Below are 22,141 nucleotides of genomic sequence, written 5' to 3' on the forward strand. Positions count from 1 at the left end.
TCAGGTCATTGACTGTCTCTGCTACAATTTCATTCCTTGAGTTTTTTTTGTAAGTTAGATTAAATCTCCATTGAGCTGTTGCTTAACATTCGAAGATGATATGGGTGGCTCTTTCCTCCTCCTCATTACATAATCTGCAGATGGGATCAAAGTTGTATGTGCCCATGTTGTGTAGATGTTTTCTCAGATGCCAGTGACCGGTTAGTAGTCCTATCACTCCTCTGTTTAGCCCTCTCACGTTGCAGCAGTGATTTTGCCAGTCTTGGTGAGGGGGGGCACCGCTAGAGTTTATCCACTTCTCCTTTTGTTTTGTTTGGATCCATTCTGCGATGGAGGATTCTATATTTGTTTTTGTTATCCCAAGTATAGGTTCAGGGCCTATATATACTGGTGTATGGATCCTCCTCTGGCCAGTCTGTCTGCTTTCTCATTACCCAAAATTCTTCTGTACCCTGACACCCAAGATATCATCAGGTTGTTGTGTTTCCCGAGGTTTTGGAGATTTTGGATGCATTCACTGACTAATTTTGATGTAATTCTTTTACATGCTAGTGCTTTAATGGCTGCTTGGCTATCAGATCTTATGAGGATTTTTTTGCCAGTGTAATCTTTTTTAAATTTCCTACTGGTATTATACCACCTTTTCTTGCAAGGGCATCTGCTCTGCCCCTACATGACCTAACTTTAGTTTGCATGCCTAATTTTTTAATTTAGTTTTGTAATTCAGCACCATCTTTTACTTAGTGCTCTGGTGGCTGCCTGGCTATCTGACAATGATAAAGCTATGTTTTTGTAATTATTGTTCAGGTTGAACTGCATACATCTCTCAATTGATTAGACTTCAGCTGGAAGATACTCATGTATTTTCCCAACGGTTCTGAGTATGTTTCAGAAGGAACATTATTTTAAATTGCAAAGAATGGTTATGTACTTTTTTCATGGTATATCATAATTTTGTTTATGAATATTATTGTCTTTATTTTTTATTTTTTCTAAATAGGGGGTTTTCTTTGATGGAAGGGTTTTTGGTTTAAATTTGAACTAAAATTTGTAAAATTCGCCGTTTGAGTGCTCAGTGATCACAGGTCTACCTTCTCACTACTATCTCACATACTGACCTCTTTGTAACATTATATTCTGTTTGTAAACTCATCTGTAGCTGTTATAACTTTTTATTTTTATTTTCAACGAAAAGTTTTCTCTTTTTGTATAAACGCAATTATTTGTCTATCAAAATGCGAGATTATTGAAGGATATGGGCAAAATGGGAGACCAGCATAAAATAAAGAAAACGGTTTTGCACGCGGGAACAACTTACACACCGCTAAACGATGGAGACAGGGTAAAAATATTAAATTTCCTCATGTAAAACCTAAATAAAAATTCAATTTGTGTATATGCAATGTGATGGCCTTTTCTATGAGCCACTCAAGAGACTTTACACTGCAAATCCAACCATATACTCTTCTATTAAACATTAATATTCTTATAATGATAATGTAAATAAAATAATCAAATAAACCGTACTACCGTAAAAGATATATCTGAAAAATTTAAGTCAGCGAGGTGATGGAGGCCATAAAACTGCTTGATATCTCGATCATCCTGGCCAATTTTTCAAGATTACAATATTAACAAACCGGTAAAAATTGACGAGGATGATTGAAGGGAATCAAGCGTAAAGTATTATATATGTGAAGAAAAGTTGCAAAATGAAGCCCAAACTATTCCAGGCAGTATCAGGTATCAACAGCCACAGGGAACAATTCAATTTATACCTAAGCAAAGTCTGAAAGTTATATTTATTAATATGATATATACGATAATATGATTCTCTTATGTGTCTTCTGCACCAGACCTGGAGCTAAATATATATGAAAACCTGTCTGCTTCAAATTTGTTTATTTCCTGCATAAAGTTCAGATGCATTCTCAGCTTGGAAGACTGAAAAGATCCTGCCTAGGGTTTTTTCTTGTATTATGTGCTTGCTTCTATTTTGATTTTTACACATGCTCTGACTCCTTGTCTCTATTTTGTATTGTTATTTTTTCTACATCAAATTTTCTAAGATCAGCAAAAAGCAAGCTGAACACGGGATGACTCCCATATATGGTATAACGCAAATAAATTTAGCTTGGTCATTTCCTATGATTTTGGTCTGCGTATCCTCGCCATTTTGATTCCTAGTTAGCTTTGGTGGTGGGTTGTAGCCATGAAGGGGTTTATAATGGGAAAGCCTACCATTGAACATGAAGAGGAGCTGAAATGTGTCTGGCAGATCAAACAGCTAGGATAGGCAGACGTTTGAATTGTTTCATTGTGACATGGAGAAAGTTGTATTTTGCAAATCTGTAAACATTCCCTGATATTCAACCAGACTCGGATTAATGTATATGAACACCTGTCTGCTTTGTTTTTATGTGCATTTTCTGTGCTTAAAGTTCAGTTGCATGAACCTCAGCTTGCAAGACAGGGATTTTCTTATATAATGGTGCTCGATTTTGTTTTGGTTTTTACTCATACTCAGATTCCTTGTCTCTGATAGGGTTGTACTTTGTAATAAAGGGGGGGGGTCTTGTAAGGGACCTTTGATGGTGGGTTGTAGCCATGAAGGGGTTTAGCCGAAATGTGCCTGACCAAAGCTGCAAAGATAAACAGTCATTTCAATTGTTTCTTCAACATTCCCTGACATGGTACCAGATTTGGATCTAAATGTATATGAACATCTGTCTTATTCATTTTTATATGTAATTTCCTGTATCTGAAGAAGAATCTGAAGAACCTCAGCTTGAAAAACTGAAAGGACCTTGCCTAGGGATTCTTGTAAGATATGCTTTCTTTTTTTTTTCTTCTGACCCCCTTGCCTCTATTTTAGATTTTTGTAACTATATTAGCACACTTTCCTCCAAATTTTGGAGTTTTATATTTCCAGACCAAACTTCCTAGGTTGACTGGACAGGGGATGTGCCCAACTATTGCAGTTTGGCCATTTCCAATCATTTTGGTATTTGTATCCTTGCTTTTTTGGTTTCTCATTATCTTTGGTGATGGATTGCATCCATGATGGGTTTTATAAAGGGACAGACAAGAAGTGAATTGCATCTGATAAATCTAAGCAGCTAGGTTAAACAGAAAAATGATCAGAAATGACCAATCTACAGGTTCATCACTTCTCAGTTTTCAAGCTATCCCAAAGTATTATGTTCAACGGGACCTCAGCACATGGACTAGATCTTGGCAGGCCAAAGATCACATTTTAATTATTTTTCTTTGATTTATTTGATTTTAATGTTGCACTGGTTCCTTACCTTTCTTGTCACATTATTAAAAACGAGTTTGTTCATCTCAGCCTTTTGCAATAGTCATTCAATTAAGTTTCAATTTTTGTAAGGATTAGGCTGATCAGGGAGTTTTAATTGCTATGCCCAATGCTCAAAATTGATTTTTTGTGTTTGTCAGTACACAACTAATATTTATTGTGCCATTAGGTCACATTTCACTTTCAAACAAGGAAATGCGATGATAATAAGACAGTGATAGATGATAGCAGGAAGAATGGCCAGCCGATGACTCTAGTCCTTGGAAAAAAGTTCAAACTGGAGGTGTGGGAGTCGATAGTGAAACAGATGTCTGTAAATGAAGTGGCATCATTTGTTGTTGACAAATCGGTAACTACGTTTATCATTAATTACCTGATTACCATATTAATAAATTTTCTAGTTAGTGCTCACGTATCCGCTGGTCGCTAAGACACTCAGAGACTGCAAAAACGAGGCGTATAAAAGGCGTCCGAGGCACTGTACCGGCCATTTTTTTCATGGCCTGGAATACGATGATCTTGATGAATTGATGAAGAACCCCTGTGATCTTGAGTTCATCATCGGTAATACTTTTTACCTGAGAGTCAGATGTGCGGCTCATTAAATAAAGCCATTGTTTTCCCCTGAAGAGCTCATCTCTGTCGAACACTCCAACGAATACGAACACGAGACGTGGCAGCTCAACGAGGAGGACAGGATCCTGCAAATTCCGAAACTGAGGGAAGAAGGCAACAGTCTTTATAAAAGCAAACAGTATGAAAAGGCTGCTGAAAAGTATTCAAGAGCGATTGGCTTCCTCGAACAACTAATGCTTAGGTATTGTGAATCTCAGCAACTTTTTAAAAACAATAAACCTAATTTAAGCAACAAATAATGAATTAAAACTATGGTAAAATGAAAAAAGATCAAATGAAATCTTAAATTAATTTAAAACAAATGATCTAAGATATTTGACTGTTGATTCAGTGAGAAGCCCAGGGCAAGCGAATGGAACGAATTGAACAAACAGAAACTCCCCCTTCTTCTAAATTTTGCCCAATGCAAACTCGTACTGAAGGAATACTATGAAGTCATTGAACACTGCAGTTCTGTTTTAGAATTCGAACCAGGTATGCAGAATAATTACTTTAAAAACAAGGGAAAAAATGGTTCTTTTATTTTATTTTAAAGACAATGTGAAAGCTCTTTATCGAAGGGGCAAAGCACATGCAGCAGTGTGGAATGGCAAAGAGGCCAAGGATGACCTGACGAAAGCTTTACGGCTCGACCCATCCCTTGAAAAGGATATTACCAACCAGCTGAAAGCGATTGAAATACAAAACCGCGAAAGGGAGAGTGTAATGAAAGAAAAACTCCAAGGGAAATTGTTTTAAAATTAAATTTTTTTTTCAATAAAATAATTTGTCTTGTTATAGTCTATTTGTGATCTTATTAAGTTTAAAAAAAATGTAAATTAAAAAAAAAATTGAAAAGTAGAATATGGTAGTTCTCAATTTATTTATTTAGAAATCGTGAGATGCGGTCTGGTGTGATGTAGGTTTCAGAAAAACATTTTCTTTATCGTGCCAACGTTTTGATCTTTATTGAGATCATCTTCAGGGCTCAAAGTGTTTGTCTTCTGTGTAATTGTGTCAAGAGTGCCTCTACATCACACCAGATCGCATCTCACGATTTCTAAATAAATATCGATTAACGGTCACTAATCACCACAGTTCTCAATTTATTTGTGTGTACATTTGTTTTTGTCTGAAATTTTAGCAGTTTAAAAATGTGTTTCTTCCTTGTAACAGTATAAATGTAAATAAGAATATTTATTAAAAAAATTAAATGAATTTATTGTACATTTGTTTATTTTTTATTTTTATATCATTTTTGTGTCTACCTGAAATTGCATTATCAAATTGATTCTGGTTGTTTTGAAATTTTTGTCACTTTAAATATCAAATTTTTCAACGCCGAAATATGTGTTGATATAGTTATTTTAGTTGTATCTTATCTGATAAAGGGCCACATCAAGATCCTCGGTTTTGTAGTTGTGTTATCTACCCTTTCTGGACAAAAAACCTTGGGAGTTTCATCGGGTTGATAAAAGAAAAAAAAATTCTGTTTGAATTAAACTTATATTAAATTTACTAACAAAATTTACTTCTTGAAAATAGGGACTTTCTTTTTTGGAAAATCAGTCCCTTCCAAACTTGTGGGTCACAAGAGGTTGATCGATCCTATGTAGAGTGTCGGCTACATTCAAATAAGCTTCATACTCGATGTCGTCCGGGGTAGTGTCGTAGTGATAATGCCCTGCTTCGTTGTGATGGCTGAAGCTGTGAAAATGTTGCACTCTCAGGTCGAAATCCTGAAAAACGTTTACTTTTTAATACTCTAGGTCAGGAATTTTTTAAAAAAATTTCCCCATACTGGCACGTCCTGCGATAGGAATGCACCAAGTGCAATCAAAGGAGCAGACATTTCAAAAAACCTGAGCCATTCGTTGAGATCTTTTTCAGTGTTGAGCGGCTTTTCAGAGAAGTCTTGCATAACATGTTGTCTCACTTTTCCTTTCTTTACAACAAAAAGTCCACCCATGCCTTTAAGAAAAAGTAATTACATTTAAAAAATGAGGGTAATAAAATACAAAATAAATTACCAATGTATTTATCATAGAAATGATTAGCAAGCGAAGTCCTCATGGCTGTGACAAAATCCAGATTTCCTTTCCTCTTTTTACAATTTACTTTCAATACCTAAATTGTTCTTAATTATATTTTAAGCACTTTTAAAATTTTAAATTTTTAAGGAAAAAAAGAAAGAAAAACCTTAGATTCTTTTCCTTCTGACACAAAAAAGTTTGCCAGTAGAGCAAACCTGCTTTCATCTTTTGAAATGAACTCCACTTCCATTTTCCCGGTATCTTTGGATATTTTAGAAATAACAGTACCACTGTCAACCTTTCCATCTTGAACAACTACATTCGCTATCATCTACCAAGAATGGTTTTCTTGTCATTAAATTATGAAAATAAAAAGATTTTTTTAAAGTAATATACAAGAGATTTGTTCATGTACTTCACAGTTGGTGTTAGCGTAAGGCCAGGGTCCGGCTCCGGCTCCGACAATGAAGCAAGGATTGAGGTTGACAGTTTTAGCGACATCACGAAAATCGTATAATTTGTCACGGAAGACATTGGGCAAAAGATAAGGTGGCCCTCCAACATCTACTACTGCTGTCGATCCTCCTAGTCCTGGACAAATGTATACCAATTTTATTTATTTAATTGTTATAAAAACTGTTTTTATTTTACCTTTTGACTTCAGACCAAAAGGTTCTTTAGTGAGGTCGGGACAGTCGACAACGTCAACAGACACTTCGGCAAAATTGCTTTTCAGGCCGTTTGTTAATGCTAGGAAAAAAATTCTATTTTATCCAAAAACTTAAACATATAAAATCTCACCATACTGAAGTTCTTCTAAATTTGGTTTGTACAGCTTCTTCACTTTATTCATTTTTTTCCTTTTCTTCAAAATCTAAAATCACCCAATTTGTAACTAAAGTTGTAATATACAAATTTTTAAATAATGTTAATATTTAAACTTTACGAGTTTATTATTTACAGTATAATTTGTCATTCTATTGAGAAGTTATTATGGGGAGTAGAAGTGTAATTAAATGCTTATTTACCCAAATGATTACTCTTGTGGAAAATCACGGTTCAACAATGGAATAATTTGTTGAATCTCTAATAAAACAATAGTAAATAAGTAAGCTTGTACTTGCTTAAAAATAATTTATCTTGTAAACCTATTTCTAATAATCACTGAACAGTACACGTCTCTGTTTGTTGTGAAATGGTTGTTTGGTATTTAAATGTGATTATTATGATAATACCACCTGTAAAGGATTAAGATTTTGAGGAGATAGTTAAAAATCCGTTTTCTGTATTATTCGTCTTCATTTCAATTAAAATTATGTTTTAATAGATCTCCGAAGTTCCATAGCTTTAAATGCATAGCCATGATTTTTTCTGGTCATTTTGTTATCTTATGACGATGTTCTGACTTATACAACCATTTTCCTGTAACCTGAGTTATTGATTTTTCACAGAGAAAAAATTATACGCCTTGTCAGCTTGCCAGAAATGAGCTTTATCAAATGAATGCAAATGATACACATAAATATGTATGAATCTGATACAAATACAATATTTTATTGAGCTAATGGATATTCAGTTTCACAGATAAATTTGCAAATTTTGAAATGAATTTAAATTAATTAAATTTTTCTCTTATAAAATAACAACTTTTTATTTATTTTTCATAAATTATTAGCATACAATATTTATGATAGCTGAGTTTGTGTTAATTCTTACTATTGTTATTAATTTCCTGTTGGAATAGGATTTACCTAAAATAATTTTTGTATAAATAAGCTTTTAGTATATCGTATCATATTTTTAATAATCTTACATTGTAGTTACTACAAAATTCTAATAATGCTGCTTACTATTCTACTACTAATGTTACTAACTTCACGTTGAAATAGGACTAATATAAAATACTTTTTGTGTAAATAAACTTTCAATATTATATAACATTGTAACTGGAGCCTCTTTTGCCATTTCTCGCAATCCGCTGGCAATTCCAGCTATTTTAATTTACAATAAATTCCTGTCAGGCTTCAAGAATCACTCTGCTTTTCAGCAGCCTGGGGGTCAGTTGGGCTTTGGTCTTATCCATCCAGCCACCGAGGAGATGGCTCCAGGGGTATCAACAGCTAGGTCATTTCAGCACCCAACACTATCAGTTTCTAAAACCAAACCTCTCTCTCTCTCTCGCTTTCCTATTATTTGAGAGTCGATGAGGTACTCAATATTCAGCCATTGGCCCTCTCATACTAAACATCCACGCCAATAAATACATTCACTCTCAACACACACTAGAGACACAATCAGTACCATATAAAATAAAACACCCACTTTTCCTCCAAGGATTAAAACAGGGGACCCAGCCTGAATGGCATTTCTCCGTGCTCTCTACATGAAGCCAAGGAATCGCACGTTCAGTTAGGTATGTAACCTTTCTCTAATTCTTATTAATGAATTGCACTACCAATGTTACTAATTTCATGTTGGAATAGGACTAATCTAAAACTGTTTTTGTACAATGTACATTGCATTTTTATTTATTTTATATTGGAGTGACTAAAAATGCTTACTAATGTTAATTGTTATTCTACTAATATCGTCGCTAATGTCATATTTGAAGAGGAACAACCTTTCTATTAACTACTAATTTGTAACTGCTGCTTACTAATCTACTACTTTTGCTAGTAATTTCATATTGGAGGGACTGCTAACGCTTACTGATGTTGTTTGTTATTTACCACTATTGTTAGTATGTCATGTTGGAATAGGGCCAACCTGAATTCCTTTTTTCTACAAATAAACTTTACACATTATTTAGTATTTATTTTATTTGGAGTCTACTAATGTATTTGTTATTCTTCTACTATTTTTCAAATGTCATGTTGGAACAGGAACAACCTAAATTACTTTGTGTGCAAATAAGCATTACTCTTTATATTTATATTTATTTTATATTAAATTTACTATTAAATCTTTCTAATGCTGTTTACTATTGTACTAATAGTATTACTAATTTCATGTTGAAATAGGACTAATTTAATTTTTTTTTTAAATATATCACATTGTTACCTATTTTAATTGGAGTTACTACTAATTCTGACTAATGCTGCTTACTATTCTACTACTATTGCTATTAATTCATGTTGGGATGACTACTAATACTTATTAATGTTGTTTGTTATTTACCACTTTTATTAATCATGTCATGTTGGAATAGGACCAACCAAAATTCCTTTTTGTATAAATAAACTTAATATTTGTACTTATTTTATATTGGACTTAGTATTAACTTTAAACTTTATATATTATATTAGTACTTACTTATTTTACACTGAGTTACTACTAATTCTTACTAATATTGCTTATTATTGTTCTATTAATGTAACTAATTTCATGTTGCTTTTTATTCTACTACTATTGTTATTAATTTTATATTCGAGTGACTACTAACGCTTATTAATGAGGACTGTTATTATACTAACATTTTTACTAATGGCATGTTGTAATAGGAATAATATAAATTATTTTTTATACAAACATATTTGTATTTCTTTTGTACTGGACTTAGTACTCATTCCTACTAATGCTGCTTAGTATTGTACTACTAATGTTACTAATTTCATGTTGGAATAGGACAAATTTAAAATACTTTTTACACAAAAACAAACTTTCAATAATAATAAAATTTCTACTTATTTTATAGAGGAGAGATGCCTAATCCTTACTAATATTGCTTGTTATTCTACTTCAATTGTTACTAATGTCTTGTTGGAATAGGAAAAAACTTAAATATTTGTACTTATTTTATGCACAACTTACACTTAAATTCTTAGTAATCCTGTAATCCTGCTTGCTATTCTACTACTAATGTTACTAATTTCATATTGAAATAGGACAAATCTAAAATACTTTTTGCAAAAGAACAAACTTTCAATAATAATCAAATTTTTACTTATTTTATATTGGAGTGATGATTAATCTTACTAATATTGCATGTTATATTACTATTGTTACTAGTGCCATGTTGGAATAGAAAAAAACTTAACTATTTGTTAGGAATAATTTAAATTACTTTTCATTCAAACAAACACATTTGTATTTCTTTTGTACTGGACTTAGTACTCATTCCTACTAATGCTGCTTATTATTGTACTACTAATGGCACTAATTTCATATTGGAATAGGACAAATCTAAACTACTATTTGCATAAAAACAAACTTTTTACAATAATCAAATTTTAATTATTTTATAGAGGAGTAATGACTAATCCTTACTAATATTGCTTGTTATTCTACTACTATTGTTACTAATGTCACGGAATAGGAAAAAATTTAAATATTTGTATTTATTTTGTACAAAACCAAATTCTTACTAATCCTGTTTGCTATTGTACTACTAATGATAATGAATTTCATATTGGAATAGGACAAATTTAATTTTTTTTCACAAACTCAATAATAATGAAATTTTTACTTATTTTATATTAGAGTGATTACTAATCCCTACAAATTCTGCTTGCTATTCTACTACTAATAGAATTTATTGTATATGCTACTAATTTTATTTTGTAATAGGGCTAAGCAAAATTACTTTTTGTACAAATAGACTTTCCACAATGTACTTGTACTGATTTTATATTGGGTGATTACTAATCCTTACTAATACTGTTTGTATTCTATTACTCTCATTATTAATTTCATATTGGAGTGATTTCTAATGCTTACTAACTTTGATTGTTACTCTACTATTAATGTTACTAATGCCATTGGAAATATGAACAATCTAAATTACTTTGTGTACTTATTTTATTCTATTGTTGCTACTCATGCTGCTTGTACTACTAGTATTGTTAATATTTTCACGTTGGAATATAAATAATGTAAAATACTTTTTGTACAAATCATATTTCATTATATTTTTATCCATTTCTTTGCTGGAATAGAACTAATGAAAATATTAACTCTCTAATATAAAAGAGATAACGCATTGTGCCAGTTTTTGTATTGGTTCGTTTTGATTTATATGTTGTGTTTTAATGCAGATTGGTTGATGACAATTTGACGGTCAAAATTGCAAGTTGCAAGTCATTCGACAGGTTGTCGACAAGAAACGCGTGAGGAATTTGTCTTGTGCAACAGTATTCAACCTGCAGCCCTCTCACGGCCTGTTCAGCAACACAAGTTGTCACTGACTACATTGACAACGTACGTGTCAAATGTCATTTGTCAAAGGATATTTTTTATAAGCCAGCTGATAAAAATCCCGTCAGTTTTGGTTTTAAAACTAATAATTACCCAATTGTCGGACAGTAGTCGGTACTATGTACTCCGTCGAGCAGAGTAAACCAAAACGTACTAGACTGAACCGAACAATTTCCTTTGATGTAAAAGTTAACGGGAGCTTTGTATCCCCACCATTGACCTCCTTCTTTATCTAATCATTTTTTAAATTTACGTTAATTGCGAACTGTACAATCGTGGGAATCGGTAAAAAAAGGTCAACATAATGAGAGTGTAATTATCATCTTCATTTTATGAAATGTTTTAATGTCAGCACAGCCTTTATACTATACATCAATGCTGCCGTTGAGATACCTTCATGGTACTAGAGAGAGGGTCATTGTTAAAAAGCTAATTCATTCAGTCTCGTGAACGATAAGCGTTTAGAAACGCACTCCTAAAGAGTGCGTTAAGAATTTCATTCAATATGCTACATTTAGCTTAAAGCCTAATGTGTTAATTAGGCGTAAGTGTAATGTATGTTTTCAGTGTAATGTCTTATTGCTTTCAATAGTACTCAAGAGTCAAAACAGTCTTCGATGAAATGATCAGGCAATTTACAGTTTCTTCCGTAATTTTGCTAGTGTGCCAAGTCTCATTCGCCAAAATAGTGGAACAGGTATTAACCTGTTTAGGGATGGTTAGGGTTTCCATTTTTCCACCATTTTGAAAAGACGATTCTGTAATTAGCTATTTTTCAACCGGTTCTGGAGACACTTCTTCATCAGGTCAGGTACTAGGAATAACGTTCCAGGCTACCTGTAAACACATGGGGACACAGAACACATGGGTAATTAGCAAGCCGGTGTACTGGCAAAGAATGGAGTCGGTATGAAAAATTCTAACCCCGAACCCTACTGCACTGACTAACAATTTGCCACAAGAGAGGTCAGATTAAAAAAATTCACTAGTTTAGATGAAATCACGGATCATCCTCGTGGATCAACACCCCAGGGATGAGACATGCGAGGAATTTCATTCACACACGCAAAACTCAGGGGTAACGAAATAATAGCCTGCTGACTGGATGGATTACGTGCAGAAGAAAAATTGTGCAGATTTGTATCAAGACCAAGGGACATGTGCTGTGCTATTGTGAAAATCTATCCAGGCGTAGGTTCCGCTTCTAGATGAGGATGAATTGCAAGCATCTTCTATATAAAGGAACCACTAGCCAGGTTATGGAACCTGATTAATAGTGTAAAGCTGACTAGTGAATAGTGAGCTATAAATCAGAGGGCACAATAGATAAACAGAGATCATGCTCTGGCCTATTCTTCGACTTCGAGAAGTTGCACCGCATGGAGATGTGCGATACTAAGGAAATATCTAATACTAAGGAAATTACCACGATTTCTTCAGGCTTTCCTTAAAATCGCAGATCCTGTGCCAGCCTGGAATTCGTACTATCCAGGGATCACGTACAAGAGATCGGTATCCCACAGGGATCGGTTATGAGCTTGACGCTATTTCACCTAGGGGTGAACGGAATCGCTGACTGTATAACCCCACATTTAATTGCTCTTTGCCGATAACCTTTGCTTCTACCTCTTTAGTAGAAATATAGCAGAGGTTAATGGAATGATGCAGTGGGTGATAAATGTTGCGACAGCTTGCACTGAGGAAGCAGGATTCACGTTCCCTTTTTCAAAAACTGTATGGGTCCTTTTTACAGATAGAGGTACGTACGTCGGTCGTACGTACTATGAAAAGTTAAGATGGCAGTCTCACATATTGAAGCCGCGCGTGGAAGCGAACCCTTGAAATTCGGCATATATGACCAGAATCGAACCGAAATCAATCATAATAGATGCATTTATGCCGATGTTTAGGCCACCTCTACCTATACATTTATCAGCTGCAACATGTCCATTTTGATTTATGTAATTTTGGTATAATACACATCATTACCATGCAGAACGTTGTTTTATCGTTCGGGATTTCAATGGGACAAATAGTATCACTTTCAAAAAATGGGATTACTAACAGATGTGTAATTACTAGATTACTAACTATATCTATAAAACATGAAGTTGATCCTGGGTATTGGTTTGCGAGTCGATGAACTCATACTTAAACAAGTCACTTGGGTCCGCCTTCACTCGGGTTTGTTGAACGACTGTATCGCGTTTCGGCTTTGCGCCGTCTTCAGTGATGAACTGTCACTTAGACCGAGTTGGACTGTGGGGTAGTATGAACTATGGGCTACTAAAAGATTTCCAAAGCAGACTAAGTCTAGAGGACAACAACGAAACACATCCTATGAACCTATCCTTTTACAACCCTGCAATACCTAGGAAAAGGCTATGGTACCTACGTGGTCCATATAGACCTAGATATCATACCCAAAAGAAGAATCTATACTTCATACAAGAAACGAAAATCCTCCAGGAAAACAATTAGGAGAGATGGGGACAGAATATACGAAAATTTAAGTGCTAAAGGGGAAAAGTTACTTAATAGCTATTAATACTTACTCTAGACCGATTTCATTCGGTACTTGTCTCAAGTAGACAATTTTGAAAAAACAAGCCACAAAATTAAGAAAAAAATCACACGTTTGAAGATATTTTCAAGTTGAACTTAGCGACCTTTGGATTGATGTAACATAAAAATTTGCCAAATGGTTTCCTCATTGGCGGTTTTTTTTGGAACTTTTCAGCCATTTCGTGTCTTTAGCTTTTTACGGATGTACATCTTCGATCTTTAAAGATAGATAAAGTGCCATTTAAAAATTTAAAATTGTCTAGGTCTCGGCCTTTCCACGCTTACATAAGGTAGTGCAACAAAGGATGGCTCGCTTCGGTACAGCTCGTTTCTTGGCAGCAAAACTTGTTTGGGCGAGTTTCAGAGCAGAAAACAAGTCGTATTGTTACAAAAAAAAAAAAAAATCTCATTTCCATCTCGTCCGACCAAGGCGACTGGTCGGTTTGGGATAGATTATTTAAATGTAAAAAACTTAATTTCAAATATGAACTTGGAATTGTGGGTTTAAAAGAAAAAAATTGTGACGCTTTTGGTCAAAATTTTTGGATTAACTGATGATTCTTGCTTGTAAAAATATTCTACGAAAGAGGATCAAATTAAAATCCAGAACGCTGAGAAAAAATGAAAATATTAACATTAAAAATATTAGCCTAAAAACGATACAACAGGACAAATAGGGTAAAAATATTTTCAACCATTTTTATTGATGATTTCATATATTCAGATAGTTTCTTATTTTAAAAATGTTTATTTATTTTGTATTTTGTAATATCTTTAGAAAAATATATTAACATATACATTTTGCAACATTACAGTCAGAATTGTATGCATGTTTGCAACATATTTCTCTGTAAAGCTTTATATTTATGCTAGAATTTTTATCCTTTTGCGGTTCCTGTAAAATTTAAAGTTGTTTAAAGAAACCGTTGTATTAGTAATAAAAAAAATGAAAAGAGAATTCCTGATCCGAGGAATGTTCAAGGAGGCTCGTCCACGCCGTCATCATCAGCAAGTCCCCAACCTTCATTCCCACCCCCTACCTTTTACCCTCCGATTATATAACGAACTTGATTCCTCCTGTCTGTAACTTCGTTCTCCTACGATCATTCTCACAACGCGAATCCGCCGGAATGGTAAGTACCAAGAGCAATTCTCCCTTCTTGGCGTGCTTCACCCCAGGGTGCTTATCAAGTCTCTTAACACGCCCCTGAAGACTTTCTTTTGACGCTTTGATAATGTACATGGCTAATTTTTACTTAAAAATTATCAATTTGACTTTAAGCAGTGAAAAAATATAGTATATATAGAATATATAGAAATATATTTTTTTAATTTAAAAAAACATTACAAAACATGCCAAATAGACAGTTTAAAAATTTCTTGGAGTATCTTAAGAAATCTAATATAAATTGGACAAAATAAAGCGAAAATGTACTGAAAATATTGATAATATAAGTAAATATAAATTTATATTTGTTTTCGAGGAAAAAGTGACTTATGACTTCCTTATGACAATGTGGGATTATCAATTTAATTTTACAATAAACTTTTTTATTTTTAATTAACAGAAGCTTATAATTGATAGGAAAAATCTTAAAGAAAAAATCATACATTTGTCAAAGGTTAATATTTAACATTTTTAATAATAGAGCGATTTCCATAAACAAACATTCATCTACACGCTTAAAATCATTATGCAATTAATTTCATTTGTGAGATATTTTAAATGTGTTATTTATAAAATATTATAAAGAATATACAAAAAAGTTAAAATAGAACAAAGGATATTTTTTTCTCGGCATTTTTGTGTATTTTAACGCACGCAGGACATGCAAAGATCATCAGCAAATTTCCCAAATGTTTCCAAAATGTCTCTATTACTGTGTATTTTAGGCAAAGATTAACATTTACAATTATGTATCAAGTAACTATTGTGCTACTTGTAAAGAAAACGTTTTGATAAGTAATTATAAACTTATAAAACACAAACTTTTTCGATCCGTTTATCAAATGTCGAATTTAAAATCGGCTTTACAAGAGCGGGAACGATTCCATGCTAGAAAGTGTTTGATATTTTATGTATTTACACAAAAATGCCAATTAAAAAAAATATAATAATAAAAAACAGGTTTATTTTGGCTTTCAGCTTTAAAAAAATCTGTTTTTACTTTTTTTTGTTCTTGACCAAGCTGCCACAAAACGCAACAAGCTCCCACCATTTTGTTTTTGTTCCATTTCCATAAGATAAATAAATCTTCGAACGATTGTCAGTTGAACGAGTATACTGACGAATTCCATTGCCAGAATTGAAAAAAATTAAAAAATGTTCAATTATTGATTACATTTATCGTTCGTTTTATCCACCACCGAAATCAACGGTGGTATTAATACTCGTCATCCTGGTACTATTTTTCAAAAATGACCTTGCCGACGCATTTATTAAAAAATGTCGTCCCTTACGCAATAAACTTGGAGAGTAAACAATATATTTTTTGACAAACTCAACATAGAAGTAGATTGTACACGCCATTGCGATACACATTTAGCAAAGATATTAAAGTCTGAAAAAAATCATGCAAATAAATATTTTTTAAAATGTTTTAACTCTCGGAAAAGTTTTTAAAACACAAACTGTCCACTAAAGAAGAGAGTAGGCCAGAACACGTGGATAGATCAAAAGATGATCAAATTACATCTTAACAAGAATCTAACAATTTTAAAATTGTTAATAATAACTTAGCCTGGCTAGCTGTGTTCCTGTGGTCTGTGGGGGATGAACCTATAATTTGATCTTTACCGATCTTAGTCTCCCTATCCTCGCTAGGTCTGAAGATCAACCTGGTCTGTATATTGTTGTGAATTATACCATAGAAAAGGAGCAAAAAAACCACACAGATCAATCACCAAAGAGACAAAATGCCAGAACAGTTCGGAAGACCGGGTTGGTCAAAGACGACCTAATTGCACAGACTTTTTCTATTTAATTTAAAATTTAAAATCTAAATCTATTTAATTTAAAATTTGTGAGATATGTATCGGGTTGTCCGGAAAATAATGCAGGATTTTAAGTTTTCATTAAAAAAAATCTATATAAAATATTCTGTTTACGTTTACAGGATTACTCATTTGTATGAATGTCAACACTTATTAATCCTCTTCCAAATGATATTGTTTGTTTACCTCTGTAGCATTCCGCTACTTGGAAATAATTCAGTCATCCTTATAATGTCAAAGCGAGAATTTCGTACGATTTTCTTTTACGAGTTTAAACTCGGCCGAAGCGGAGCCCAAACGGCTAGAAACATTAACCAAGTCTGGGGCGAGGGTTGTGTTAATGAGTGCACTGTGCAAAGGTGGTTTAAAAAATTTCGGGAGGGAGATTTCAGCCTTGAAGATGAAGAAGGTCGTGGAAGGCCTTCCTCTCTTAATGATGATGTTCTGCGATCAGTGGTGGAAGAAAACCCCAAAACAACTGTTCGAGAACTTGCAGAGCAACTCAAAGTCAGTAAAACGACCGTCGCTGACCACCTCAAGGCGATTGGAAAAGTGAAAAAACTCGAAAATTGGGTTCCACACTCATTAAACGATCGCCAAAAAATCAGCGCTTTGATGTTTGTGCATCACTTCTTTGTCGAAACAAAAATGACCCATTTCTGGCCAGAATTGTTACATGTGACGAAAAGTGGATTCTCTACGATAACACTAGACGTTCTGGACAGTGGCTCGACAAAGGAGAAGCTCCAAAGCCCCCAACTCATCAAAAAAAGGTAATGGTTACGGTATGGTGGGCTTCATTTGGTTTAATACACTACAGCTTCTTAAATCCTGGCGAAACCATCAATGCTGAATCATACTGTAACCAAATTAATACCATGCATCAGAAATTGGCAGTAATGAAGCCCTCTTTGGTCAATCGGAAAGGGCCCATTTTGTTGCATGACAACGCTCGACCACATGTGTCACGTGTAACGTCACAAAAATTATTGGAGCTTGGCTATGAAACTTTGCCTCACCCACCCTACTCTCCGGACCTCTCGCCTACTGACTACCATTTTTTTAGACACCTGGACCACTACTTACAACACATAATACGGAACTGGAAAATGCATTTATTGACTTTATCAATTCTAAAAATTCTGAATTCTACTCAGACGGAATTAATAAGTTACCAACACGTTGGGAGAAATGTATTGAGAGTATGGGAAATTATTTTGATTAAAGAACATTGCTTTAAAGTAACTAGTTTCTTTTTTTTTGTTTAATACCAAAATCCTGCATTATTTTCCGGACAACCCAATAATTTAAGAGAACATGAACTTGCAGTTATGATTGTCATTAATCAACCTGATCTGCCTCTTTTCTGTTTTATAATCCAATGATAGACAAAACAGCGTCAATAAGAAGACAAGGTGATACAAAATGATAAAACTATATTTTATTATTTATTATAAAAACATCTATTGTAAAAATAGCCAATCTGTTTAGCAGTCAAATAGCAAAAGCCTATGATAATTTTAGGTCTTATTACATTTTAATTAATTTTGAAAGATATGGATCAGGACGATTGAAGATTAAGAAGCTAGGGAAAATTGTCAGGATAAATTTTGAAAATTTTCAATCTTTATAATCATAAATTTGAATAGTAAATAGAACAAAAAGTATATCTAGTATAATAGTAAAAATTTGGTGGATGTTGGCTGGCGTACATATGTTGAACTGGCACTGGGTTACATATAGGCCCCATCTAAGGGAGATAATTCCTCACTGAACGTGGCACAAAGATGAACCCTTGCTTAGAGACACCAAAACTTGTGAGTGTCCAGTATGAGCTCAGCATAATTGTAAAAGTTACGAGGAAACAAATTTACATGACTTAATACAAATGTCATCATCTATGGAAATATTACTCCTTAGTACAAATGTATGTTTTATTGTTTTTAAATAATTTAGAGGGTTTGAAAAATTACATTTTTTTTTTTTGTATTTGAACATACAAAAACTTTTACACCCTTGTATTATACAATTTTTATTCTTTTTTTTCAGACTACCTACACGAATAAAGGCCCAAAGGTATATTCCCTCTTCTTTGTAAATGCTAAAAGAGTTGTACATTTATTTTTAATTTGTACTTTTTTTCTAGCCTGAAGCTGGGCGATTTCTCTGCTTTGATCATGTAGTCTTTTGGGTAGGAAATGCAAAACAGGTAAATTCTGTTCAAATATTTATTGTTTTGATGCACACTAAATTTTCTACATTTTAATTTACTTTTTTTTTTTAAACAAACAAATTAGGCTGCAAGTTATTATTGCTCGAGGCTAGGCTTTGAACCTTTGGCCTACAAAGGTTTGGAAACAGGATCGAGGGAATATGCTGCACACGTTGTACAGCAAAACAAGGTAAATTGAATCATGTTGAAAGTTTTCAATAAGCGTTAGTTCACGTCCTGTTTAAAAATTTCAGATTAGATTTGTCTTCATGTCTGCTTACGAACCGACAGAAAAAGAACTCAACCATCATTTGATGAAGCATGGTGACGGTGTCAAAGATGCTGCATTCAGTGTAGAAGATATCGATGCGATAGTTAAAGTATGTGGTGTTTATTATTATTATTAATTGATTTTTAAATTAATTAATTTGTTAAATAGAAAGCAAAAGAAAGAGGAGCGACTGTTGTAAAAGACATTTGGGAAGAGAAAGATGAGTTTGGCTCTGTGAAATTTGCTACTGTTAAAACTGTAAGTGATATTAATCATTTAATCAACATCATGTATTATCTATGATTAATTTTTAGTTTGGAGATACAACCCACACTTTTGTCGATCGTTCCAAGTACAAGGGATTATTTTTGCCAGGTTATCATAAGTCACCAGTTAATGATGTACTGCTTAAGCAATTGTAAGACTTAAAAATATAATTTATATTTAAATAAATATTTCTTTTAATAATAATTCTCTTTAGGCCACCAGGAAAATTAGATTTCATTGACCACATGGTTGGCAACCAACCAGACCTCTGTATGGAAGAAGTTGCCGATTGGTTTGTTGCATTTAATATCGAATTACAATATTTAATTTTTAATATACTACAAATATGTTTTTATTTTAAAAGGTATGAAAAAAACCTTCTTTTCCATCGGTTCTGGTCTGTCGATGATACCCAACTGCACACTCAATACTCAGCACTTAGGTCAATTGTTGTAACAAACTATGAAGAGACGGTTAAAGTAATACACCATGCCAGTTTAATGTTTAAAAACATTATTAACATTTTACCACTTTTAGATTCCAATAAATGAACCTGCCCCTGGTAAAAAAAAGAGTCAGATTTCAGAATATGTGGATTACTATGGAGGCGCAGGAGTACAACACATAGCGCTTAACACTCAGGATATTATCAGTGCAGTACGTTACCATCGTATGTTGTTTTACAGTCAAATGTTCAAAACTTTTTTTTTATAGATAACCAACTTAAAAGGAAGAGGGCAGGAGTTTATGTCAGTCCCCGATTCTTATTACGACATGCTGAAGAAAAAACTCAAAGCTGACAACTTTGAAATCAAGGAGGATCTTAGTGTTTTACAAGTAACATTTTTATTATTTAATTATTAGTTTTCAAATTAAGCAACCCCGACCCTCTCTAATCATTTGTAATCACCTGTAACAACCGCTAAAATCAATATTTTTTCAGAAACTTAAAATTCTCATTGATTACGATGAAAACGGATACCTGCTGCAGATTTTCACGAAAAATATGCAGGACAGGCCGACACTCTTCTTAGAGGTCATCCAGCGTCATAATCACAACGTAAGAACTGGAAATTAAAACTTTTGTTACTCATTTTTAATCTGTCTCGTCCTTGTTTAGGGATTCGGAGCTGGAAATTTCAAGGCTCTTTTTGAAGCTATCGAAGCAGAACAAGCTGACAGAGGAAACCTTTGATTTTGTGATAATGGCTGTTTTTAGTTTTCAAATAAAGGAATTGTTCGATTAAATACGATTGCTGTTTTTGTTATGTCAATAAAATAATTTAAATTTACAAAATAATTTTGGTGTGTTTTTCCTTGTTATTTTAACTAAATGAATGAGGGAAAATGGTTAGGGATTTCTTTTATTATTAGCCCTATTGGGTTCAAATTTTGGCTTATTTGTTGAGAAGGAAACTGATTGAGTTTGGGATTAAGGAGGAACTGATTTCTCCTTCTTCTTCCTCAAAAAATAAACTTCAAAAATGAAATCAAACACTGTTTCATTGTACATTCTGCAGGAACATTAAACTTTGTTCTGACTAGGAAAGGAGAATAAACAGACTGATTTCAATAGTTAAAAGTATTTATAATTAATTTTTTTTTGTACACCAAAAGGCACCTGCACCACATGTAGGACAAAGTACTTTGTTTATCATTTGTTTTATGAAATTACACAAAGCAGTCGTTTTGAACCACAAAAAATAAAGGTTTTAATTTACCCAAAAGTATCATGCAGTACAAAAGTAACGGTACAATTGGTGTGAATGAGCAAGAACGGGTATTAGCTTTCTGCCAATTTGGAAATACAGCTTTTACAAAAGATTATTGCTTAAAATTAGATATTAATGATATTGTGCCTTAAAAATTGTCATGCAAAGATATCAAGCAGATATAATAACAATAACATCTTTATTAGAAGATTTTCAAAAATGCTGAATTGAAATTTTTGACTTTTTTTGTTTAAAGTCCATTTAAAACTGTATTTAGATTTTTATTATAAGTATTCTAATTGAAACTTTAAATTGACAATAGTCAAACTTTAAATAGTACTTTTTTTTGTTAAAAAAATGTTATTAATATATCTTCATTCAGTCAAACTGTTTTAGTGCAACATAGAAGCTAAATATTTTCGAAGAACAATATAACAGCAATGCTAAAATTGACTCGATTTTATAAAATATTGTTCAACAATCAAGGAACTTTCTGCCACCTCGTTAGAACTCACAATAGTAAGAAAATATATAATTTATATTTAAACAAATATTAAAACGGGTTTTATCATTCAACATGTTTTAATTTCCAAGGGACTGGAATATATCAACATATGTGTGCGAAATTTGTGAGAAAATATGACTGAAAAAGCCCCACTGTTGAAAAAAAAAATGTTAATGTTATTTTAATTGTTACTATATTGAAAAAGTCACAAAAAGACTATAGATCAAAAGACATTATTCCTCTTTTCTTCAGCATTGTTACAATATTTGACATCTAACCTACATAATTTCAAAAATAGATAATTGAGTATCATTATAAGGCTAATATAATCATCAATTATATTACCTTGGAAAGTTTCAAATAAAAAGATATCACGTTCTATAGTAGAAGCATCAATATTGGACAGTGAAATGTATTATTTTCGAACATTTTTTTTTAATATGAATAATATTAAA

At 32.9% G+C, this 22,141-nt stretch overlaps 3 protein-coding genes across 4 annotated transcripts; 2 read left to right on the top strand and 1 right to left on the bottom strand.

Annotated features, from left to right (window-relative positions):
* The first annotated feature begins 1,082 nt into the window (after window positions 1-1,082).
* LOC106661623 (aryl-hydrocarbon-interacting protein-like 1) lies at window positions 1,083-4,730 on the top strand. The gene is made up of 6 exons (XM_014385151.2): window positions 1,083-1,342; window positions 3,489-3,668; window positions 3,721-3,883; window positions 3,950-4,136; window positions 4,287-4,429; window positions 4,491-4,730. Exons 1-6 carry the CDS (start codon window positions 1,256-1,258, stop codon window positions 4,691-4,693), a joined length of 963 nt encoding a protein of 320 aa, XP_014240637.1. The 5' UTR covers window positions 1,083-1,255; the 3' UTR covers window positions 4,694-4,730.
* A 691-nt stretch (window positions 4,731-5,421) lies between these two features.
* LOC106661624 (ester hydrolase C11orf54 homolog) lies at window positions 5,422-11,352 on the bottom strand. 2 transcript variants are annotated; one of them, XM_014385153.2, is made up of 8 exons: window positions 11,254-11,352; window positions 6,769-6,841; window positions 6,619-6,717; window positions 6,383-6,558; window positions 6,134-6,298; window positions 5,965-6,061; window positions 5,736-5,905; window positions 5,422-5,673 (listed from the first exon to the last, which is right to left on the bottom strand). In XM_014385153.2, exons 2-8 carry the CDS (start codon window positions 6,818-6,820, stop codon window positions 5,500-5,502), a joined length of 933 nt encoding a protein of 310 aa, XP_014240639.1. In that variant the 5' UTR covers window positions 6,821-6,841; window positions 11,254-11,352; the 3' UTR covers window positions 5,422-5,499. The 2 variants fall into 2 exon arrangements, with proteins under 2 accessions (XP_014240639.1, XP_014240638.1); XM_014385152.2 differs by lacking the exon at window positions 11,254-11,352 and adding an exon at window positions 6,996-7,143.
* A 3,354-nt stretch (window positions 11,353-14,706) lies between these two features.
* Window positions 14,707-20,769, top strand: LOC106661584 (4-hydroxyphenylpyruvate dioxygenase). Its single transcript, XM_014385097.2, has 13 exons — window positions 14,707-14,858; window positions 18,769-18,795; window positions 18,866-18,928; window positions 19,017-19,121; window positions 19,186-19,311; window positions 19,371-19,460; window positions 19,517-19,620; window positions 19,684-19,761; window positions 19,834-19,948; window positions 20,007-20,126; window positions 20,184-20,306; window positions 20,413-20,529; window positions 20,590-20,769. The coding sequence occupies exons 1-13, from the start codon at window positions 14,856-14,858 to the stop codon at window positions 20,662-20,664; spliced, it is 1,146 nt and encodes a 381-aa protein (XP_014240583.1). The 5' UTR covers window positions 14,707-14,855; the 3' UTR covers window positions 20,665-20,769.
* Window positions 20,770-22,141: the final 1,372 nt, after the last annotated feature.

This window comes from Cimex lectularius, unplaced genomic scaffold, assembly GCF_000648675.2.
Source record: "Cimex lectularius strain Harlan isolate CLEC.00 unplaced genomic scaffold, Clec_2.1 scaffold68, whole genome shotgun sequence".
Classification (NCBI taxonomy): domain Eukaryota; kingdom Metazoa; phylum Arthropoda; class Insecta; order Hemiptera; family Cimicidae; genus Cimex; species Cimex lectularius.